This window comes from Nicotiana tomentosiformis, chromosome 4 (assembly GCF_000390325.3).
Source record: "Nicotiana tomentosiformis chromosome 4, ASM39032v3, whole genome shotgun sequence".
Lineage (NCBI taxonomy): Eukaryota > Viridiplantae > Streptophyta > Magnoliopsida > Solanales > Solanaceae > Nicotiana > Nicotiana tomentosiformis.
Window position 1 is genome coordinate 100678722 of NC_090815.1, and position 8906 is coordinate 100687627.

Genomic DNA, 8906 nt, shown 5'->3' on the forward strand with positions numbered 1-8906 from the left:
TTCTAGGAATGAATTCTGGAGCATCCAAATTAAGCTTGCTCTTTAGTTTTTCAGTCGAAGTACTTTCAGTCTTTGGAATTAGTATTAAGGTTGGTTGTAAGGTTAATTAGATTGTTGATATTGCTTAATCAATGGTTATTAGATTGCATGTTGGCTAATTGAACGTTGTAGTTTTCTGCCACGTGTTCATTAACACCTTTTATCATGGTTACGTCTAATGACATGCAATCAACCTCTATAGGAATAGGGATTTTATTTTCAATTTCTTTAATTTTTGGCGGATTATCCAAGATAGAGAATTTATTTCCAGTGACAGTGTAATCTTTGGGCATAGGATTGTTATTAAATATTTTAGTAGAAGAATTCTTGTTGGTTACGCTAGTTGCGGAGTTATTGCAAAAATATTTTGTATTAAAAGGTAAGGTGGAAGAATTACCTGGTATGCTGGCACTAAGATTCTTGAACTTACCTGATTGCCAGAATGGCTCCTTGATCCTATGATTTGGTTTTTTTTTTGGGGAGAAGTTAACCGTTTGCCATACATCTTCTTTAATGCCTTGAACCTCATTTTGTTCCATTGATTGGCTTGCAGTCGATTCCATCTGTGTGGTGGTGGATTATTAATTATTACCTTGTATGGACATTTGGACTGAACGCGGCCCAATCTTCCATATTGTTTACACAAAAAGTTCTCCCCTTCATAAAATATAAGTTGTTTATGCTGACCAATGAAGATGAAAGGAACAAATGGCTCATCCAGAGGCATCTATATGCATAACCTTACATACCGTCCCCTTAAGGTTGAGGAGGTAAATGCGTCAATTTTTAATAGTCTACCAATTTTGTTTCCTATCTTTTCCAAAATTAATCCATCGTAAAAATCGGTTGGTAGTTGTGGTAGTCGCACCTAGACGGTTGTTAGTGAGACTTTTGCTTCAGATGCTACAAAGTTTGGTTTCCATCTTTGGACTGATAGGAAGTGTCCAAATATAAACCAAGGGCCATAGTGCAAGACTTTGAACATGCTTTCCTCGTTATTGAACTTGGTGATGTAGTAGTCAGATCCTGAATCGATTAATGGAAAATTTTCCATAATTCTTAGATCCTTTTTTGAGTAGGTGGTGTTGTATTCTTTTCCCTTGAAGCTTGATGATGACTAAGAACTTCCATGGTTGATAGATCCATTGAAAGTCATCTTGTCATAGTTGAACATGTTGATCCTTATTAACTGGGAGCAATTGATTGTTAGTACTATCATTTTGCAGATGAAATGTGTAATGCTCACTTGAATTAGTGAGTACATTAATTAATGCACCATGTTCACCCGCTATTAATTTTTCTTTAAAACTCGGGCTAGTTTTGGTGGCATCTAGTTTAGGTTTTGCAGTTGCAATATGATAAGTAGAGATTTTGACCGCTTATTTGCTCTCTTTTACTTGCGTTTTAGCTCAAAAATGCTTAAAGGTATTCCCGGGAACTAATAAAATGTGAATTAGTTCTTTCGTGCAGGAATATTGGGAGACGAGCCAAAGAAGTCAAAATAAACTCATAAAGGAGTCAAAAATGGACAAGGACCAAAACAAGGCAAAAAGGCCCACAGTGCGGACCGCACAATACTGTGTGCGGCCGCAGAACAATGAAACATCACTGTCAGATGTCCTTCAGAGTATGCGAACCGCACAATTATTGTGCGGCCACAGAAGAGGAGATTCAGAGAGTTAGTTTTTGGGCAGGCTGAAGATATGCGGACTGCACCATAATTGTGCGGCCGCAAGATGACAAGTACGGCCGCACTCACAATTGTGCGGTCCGCAGAAGAGAAGAATCAGAGAACTATGTTCCTGTCCAAGTTCAAGTGTGCGGCCACACTCAGAATTGTGCGGTCTGCACAATCAAATGAAGTGCGGTCGCATCCCATTTTTATGCGACCATAGAAGGCCCAGTTGACCAGTTAAGCTCAGAGTGCGGTCCGCACACAGAATTGTGCGGCCGCACAACCTCCTCAGGGGCATTTTTGTCAGATATTTTTAGCTTAGTATAAATAGAACCTTTTGTCATTTTTAGGGTAAGTTTTATTTTGGGAGAGCACCTGAGCCGTTTTTCTTTATTATTTTGAGTAATATTGTACTAGATTAGCTTCTAAACATTAGATTTTCTTTCCCTAATCAATTATTATGCATTCTATCTTAATTTTTTCTTGTATTTCTTTATTTTTCATGAGTAGCTAAATTTTTAGCTAGGGTTGTGGCCCAACCCTAGTGTGGGTACTTAATGGGTATTTGATTTAGAACTTGTTTGTGATTGAGTTAGTGATATTTAGCGTAGTTCTTGCTTGAATTCAAGAATTAATGATTGCAAATATTGATTCATGCTTAATTAACTTAGTATCTACCTGAGAAAGAGAGACTAAGTCTAGGAAAACTTGGCTAACAAGAAATTGAGGTGAACTCAAGAAATTGATAGCCCCAATTAAAGGGGTTGAGTCTAGAGATAGTAAGACCCGACTTGAGATTTATCACGTATTTTGTGCAATACCCATTTGGATTTGAGAAAGCCAAATTGGGCAAAATCACTCAAACTACCGAGAGGTATAGAGTATGTAATTGTGTGTGATTGCTATATTACAATTCCGACCAATCAAACTTGCCCTAGAGTTTACAACCCATTAGGTAACCACCTAGGTGGAACTCACGGCCCTAGATCTTTTATCATTCGGAAAACAACTAAAACTAAAAATATTATCTTCTAGTCTTATAATTGCAATCAAAAGTTTAAAGTAGAAGTAGAAACAACAAACAAGAATGTGGAAGTGTAATCTAAGGCATATCGTACAATTACACTAAATATATACCTAATCCTAATTCTAACTCCCTGAGGATTCGACCCAGATTTGTGTTGGGTTTTATTATTGCTTCGACTGCCTCACTACCTATATTTGTGGTGTGAGTTTGGACGACATCAATTTTTGGTGCTGTTGCCGGGGAGTTAAATGAATTTAGCTATATATCTAAGTTTTTGTGTGATTTGTTTTCTTTTCCTTCTAAGTCACTAATTTTGTTTTTGAATTGCTTATAGGTACGAGAATGGCTCTCAACAACGAGCCCATTGGTAATTTGCCATTGGGGGAGGAAGTGGACGATGATCAAGGAGATGAGGTTCTTCCCGAACCTCAAGCAAATAGGCGAGGCCGACTGCCTCATGATAATGTTCCCGTCCTTATACCAGCTCCACCTAGAGCGGCAGCGCACCGGGTGTTGCCGAACGAAGGTTATGCAAGTGCTATAGTCCTGTCCCGTATTATGACGGGCAACTTCCAAATCACCAACGTGATGCTTACACTACTCGAGCAATGAGGATTCTTCACTGGGGCTCCAAATCAAAATGCTTACAAGCATCTCAAGGGGTTCGTCGATACTTATTGGGGGAGCAAACAAACCAATGTTTCTGAGGACGCGCTAAGGTTGGGGCTATTTCCCTTTTCTTTACGGGGAAAAGCATTGGACTAGATAGAGAGATTGCCCAATCATTCCATCCATACGTGGGATGAGTTGGCCGAAAAATTCATTGCTAAATTTTTCTCTCCGGGGCACATGGCTACACTATGGGATGAAATTCTAGTGTTCAAGCAAGAGCCCAATGAGCTATTGCACGAGATTTGGGAAAGATATCGTACCATGGTTAAAAAGTGCACGAATAATGATATGACCGAGGCCATGATCCAACAAACCTTCTACAGGGGGATCAACACAACAAATTAATGTGTGGTAAATTAACTCGCCGGCGGGAACTTCATGAACATACCTTATGCCGAAGCTTGTGAAATTTTGGATGAGATGGCGGATACCTCATCGGCATAGCAAAGTAGGGCCAATGTTCCGCAAGGTGACTCCAATGTCATTCACCTACACAAGGAACTACATGATCATGGGCAAGCTATCGCAGAGTTAACAACCACAACGAACCAATTGGCAAAAGCTTAGCTGCAACAAGTTCAAGGGCCGAAACAAGTGAATGCGATGAAAGGCGTAAATATGATGATGAATAAGAGACGGCAAAAGGTCAAAAAGGGCAAAGCCATTTGGAACAATTCATGCAAGATGATAGTGGATATAACCAAGGTGATTCGTATAATGAGCAGGAAGAAGAAGTGAAATACGTCAACAATTATCAAGGTCAAAGAAACAATGCTCAAAATCAACAACAATGGAGATCACAAGAAAATCAAGGAAATTGGAACAACCAAGGCCACCAAGGCAATTGGAGTGGTGGCAACAATAATCAAGGCAATTGGGGAAATAATAATAATCAAGACAATTGGAATAATCAAGGAAACCAAGAAAATTGGGGTGACAACAATCAAAGTAATTGGGGAGGTAATCAAGGAGGGTGGAACAACAACAACAATCGGGGGTCAGGTTTTCAAAGGGCCCTGATGTTCCAACAACCGAGCAATCCACCTCCCTATCCTTCTCAAGGCCCGAGCTCTTCTAACAATGAGATGAGACGGATTGAAAATATATTCAAGCAAATGATGGAGAAAAATGCAGACTCCGATGCTTAATTAGCCTCCCACAACACTTTAATCCGCAATTTGGAGGTTCAACTTAGCCAAATCTCACAAGCATTGAACACTCGTCCTAAGGGGGAACTACCAAGTGATACAGTGGTGAACCCAAATGGTGAGAATAATACGGGACATGCTATGGCCATGACTACGAGAAGTGGGAAAGATGGATATGCAACCACCTCAAATCAAAGTAGAATTGTGGATGATGATGTTGTGATTCAGAAAGATGAAATTCAAAGCAATGTGGTTCAAGCTAATGACGAAGTGAGAATTGATATTGATGAAAATGTGGAGGAGACGTAAGAAGAGGTGAACCCGTCTAGGGAGCACGTGATTGACATACCGGAACCGGTAGTGCCAAAGGCTAAGGCACCAATGCCAAGGCCTCCTCCTCCATACCCTCAAAGGCTTGCAAAGCAAAATAGTGAGAACCAATTCAAAAAGTTTATTGACATGATGAAGAGTTTGTCTATCAATGTACTATTGGTTGAGGCATTGGAACAAATGTCGGGTTATGCAAAGTTCATGAAGGACTTGGTCACCAAGAAGAGGTCGATGAATTGTGAAACTATCAAGATCACACATTAAGTGAGTGCTATTGTACACTTAATGACTCCGAAATTGGAAGATCCGGGTGCTTTCACAGTCCCTTGCACTATTGAATGTCGGGTTATGCAAAGTTTATTGAAAGCATAACCTCAGTTATAATAGAATGGTTAGATTGATTTGAAAATTTTCATGTTTCTTCATAATCATCTATTGAATGTTAACTACTTAACTTTCAGAAGTTTGTCTTGCACTCTTGCTCTTCCGTTAGCTGTGCTCAATTTTTTTCATAAGTAGTTCATTTTAACTTTTAAATTTAATATCACATATATTTGAGATGGGATAATTCAATTATATAAATCATTGTACAAAAGTACAAAACTTTCAAATTAACTATAATTGCATATGGAGCAGAGAAGCTGTTAAAGTCGACTGATATATGTGAGATGAGTCATGTATTGAGTAACCGATTGGGTTTGATTTTAAAATGGTTTAGGTTTTAAATTAGTATTTTAATAATTTTTTCTTAAAATTAATTTTTTTCATGCCACTAAATATAACTGCGAAGTACAAAATCTAGAAAGAAAGACCATTTAAGTGAATTAGGTAAAGTTGAGTGATTTTTGAAAGGCGAAAGAAAGTTATATGACTTTGATGGTCAATTACCTAAAGTTAATTGATTTTTGAAAGACAAAAAAAGTTATTTGACTTTGATGACAAATTATTCAAAGTTGAGTGACCATCTAAACCATGAAACTGTGAACAAAAGATCCAATAAATACAACTATTACACAATTGTGTTAACCTAAAAGACTATAATTTGAAGCATGACCTGTTATTACAATCCAATAAATGCACAATATATGTTTAATTATATTTAATTAATATGTATATCTATCAATTTATCATTTCAGAGTAACAAATTAATGTGGTTTGATACGCATGGACAGATATTATTTTATGATGATTACATGGTGCCAATGATTCAAAGACAAATTTACCTTTATTTTCCTCTTTTTCGTTTTTGCCTTTTCAAAGTTCAATGGAAAATGTGACGGGGTTTGCTAAGCGTGTTCCGGTAGCACGAAAAACAAACCACGGCGCCCTTTATTAAATTTCTGACGAAAGCCGGCAATTAGGCTAAAAAGAAAGAAAAATCCCATTAGGGCCCCACTGCTAACTTCAGGTCAACGGTCAAAATCTACGCTCCCCTCAAAAAGCTCGATTTTCAGAGCCCAATACCCAATTCTCTGTCTTTCCCGTTCATATCCACACACCCAACCACTCCTCTTTCTCTTAATTTCTTAAAAAACAATTCAGAAAAAAATAATTTTACGCCGGCTATGGAGTTCGAATTGGATCACTCTGACGGGTTCGATCGGATACCTGACCCGCTTATCAACCTCATCTTCAACCAAATCTCTGACATCAAAACCCTAATCCGATGTCGCTCCGTTTCCAAACGGTTCAACTCTTTGGTTCCTCAAGCCGATTCGCTCCTCCTCCGGGTCGACCGGGTTATCTCCGCCACCGATTCCGACGACGACGATGATTCCTTCTTCATTGCTTTCCTCAGATCCATCATCAAATCCCTTCACCATCTCGTTTCCCCAAGCAAGCCTCTCCCAAACCCGACCCGATCACAAAACTCACCCGCCCAGATTCTACGCGAGTTTGAGAAGATCCGGAATCTCCAAATCGAGCTGCCGTCCGGCGATCTTCGATTAGAGAAAGGCACGACGATTAAGTGGAAGGCAGAGTTTGGGAAAACCCTAAAGAGCTGCGTGATTTTAGGGTTTCGCGGTGGGGAAGGTGGCGGAGGAGAGGCAGAGTTAGGAGGAGGGGGAGGAGGAGCTGGGGGAGGTTTGAAAATGAGGGTAGTTTGGACAATTAGCGCATTAATAGCAGCATCAGCAAGGCATTACATGATGATGGAAGTCGTAAACGAGCACAAGGAGCTGGAGAATTTGGTGATCAAAGACAGAGAAGATGAAGGCAGAGTAGTGATGGATAAGAAAGGATTGAGAGAATGTAGAGATAGCCAAGGCGAAGGTGAGGAAGCGGAGGTGAATAATGCTACCAGTGGGAATGGTGTTGGTGTTTGGTGGCGGAGCAATCGCACAACAGTGCCAGCTGTACGAATGAGGATGAGGCATGAAGCTAGAATGGAACTCTCTGATGGCACGAAAATGATAGGAGCAACGTTGGTTGTTGTGCGGCCAATTAATCAGGGTAATGGTGAGAGGAGTGAGGTGGAGGAACAAAATGGAGATGTAGGATTGGCTTTAGGGGCATTTGGGGATGATGCAATGTATGGAGAAGCCGTGGAGAGGTTGCTCAAGAGTAGAAGTTATATCCTGGAGATGAATTCCTTTTAGTTCCCACTGTATCTGTAAGAACTTGTTCTCAATCAATGTGATGATCGTCTAGAATTTTGTTGTCATTTGTAAATATATCTCTATTGCTATTTGTACAAGTAATGGTTAGACATGGCATTTCGTGAGTAAGAAAGAAGATTCTATTGCTTCTATTAGAGTCATGATCGAAATCCAAACTTTGGGGGTTTTAAGTATTGGGGCAGTGAGAATTGAACTGAAACTTTGTGTGAGGATCTCTTGATCTTACCATTTCAATTGAGCTATGTTTCCCTCTTCTTGTATTGCATTCGTACACCATTTTACCTGTAGTGTATGATCTTATTGTGTAGCGTTTCATGTTATGATGGACTCTCAGATTGGGATAGCACAAGTCTCTTTTCATTAGGACTTCAGAAACCAATGTTCATACTTGTTCCTACTTATTGAACCCCTAATTTGCATTCAAAGGCATATTGAGGAGTCATATGTCCGACCCACTTGGGATGGAGGAATAATTGATTGAAATATATTGTGAATGGAATTTGTGCTGGCTAGATGGTAAAAAGTATGTCGAGCAGATACTGAGTGTTCCAACTTGTAGGTTTGATTAACTTTTACATGATAATACAGAAGTCATCTAGCTGATTCTAGCTTATTTGGGATTGAGAAGTACCAACTGAACACTTTACGTCTAATATACCTGCAGCCTGTAAAAAAGGGCTACAATGGCAACTATCTGAAATCCCATAAGAGGAAGAAGAGGAGGAGGGAAACCTCTATTTTAGGATACCTCTATGCTGAAGGATGCAATTGATTTGTCACCTGAACAACCTCGGCAGAAGGGACGGGTACCTCGAGGAACCTATTAGCAAAGGGCCAAAGCCACGTAGGTTCCATAGCAATATCGCATTACAGATTTTTTGAGTTATTGGCAGTATGTTGCAAAATAGCAGATGGAATTATCAGCAAGGCCTGATGAATGCTGTGATAGAGTATGAATTCACCATAATGCTGTGATAGAGTATGAGCAAGGCCTGATGAATGCCTTTCCAAATGACTATTGAAGCATGAGTCCTTAATTACGTCTTTGATTAAATTTGTTTCTGAATAGTTAGCAGCCCGATCAAAAGCTTTAGTTAGCTGTGTCTAATGGCCATGTGTGATAATCGTTGTAGCTTGTATTCTTCTGTTGGTTTTTGGACGTTTATAGTTTCCCTGGAATGACAGTTGATCTAAATTTTAACGAGGCAACAATTACATAATCAACAAGTTGCAGCTGTTGTATAAAGAAGTTTTAGTGTTGGTTCTCACTCTTGATAGGAAGGTATGGTGGTCGAGCATTAGGGTTGTAGGTTAGGGGGTAGTCGAGATTTTTCTACTTCATACCGGGGGTGAGGCGGGTTTGATAGGGTTGATCTCAGACGGCTTGTGGTTAA

At 39.5% G+C, this 8906-nt stretch overlaps 1 protein-coding gene across 1 annotated transcript; it reads left to right on the forward strand.

The window, feature by feature from the left end:
- The first annotated feature begins 6335 nt into the window (after positions 1-6335).
- LOC104096131 (F-box protein AUF1) lies at positions 6336-8620 on the forward strand. The gene is made up of 2 exons (XM_009602445.4): positions 6336-7505; positions 8177-8620. The coding sequence occupies exon 1, from the start codon at positions 6457-6459 to the stop codon at positions 7489-7491; it is 1035 nt and encodes a 344-aa protein (XP_009600740.1). The 5' UTR covers positions 6336-6456; the 3' UTR covers positions 7492-7505; positions 8177-8620.
- Positions 8621-8906: the final 286 nt, after the last annotated feature.

Excerpts from the sequence above, each read along its gene's own strand:
- LOC104096131 (XM_009602445.4), top strand. The coding sequence starts at position 6,457 with ATGGAGTTCGAATTGGATCACTCTGACGGGTTCGATCGGATACCTGAC.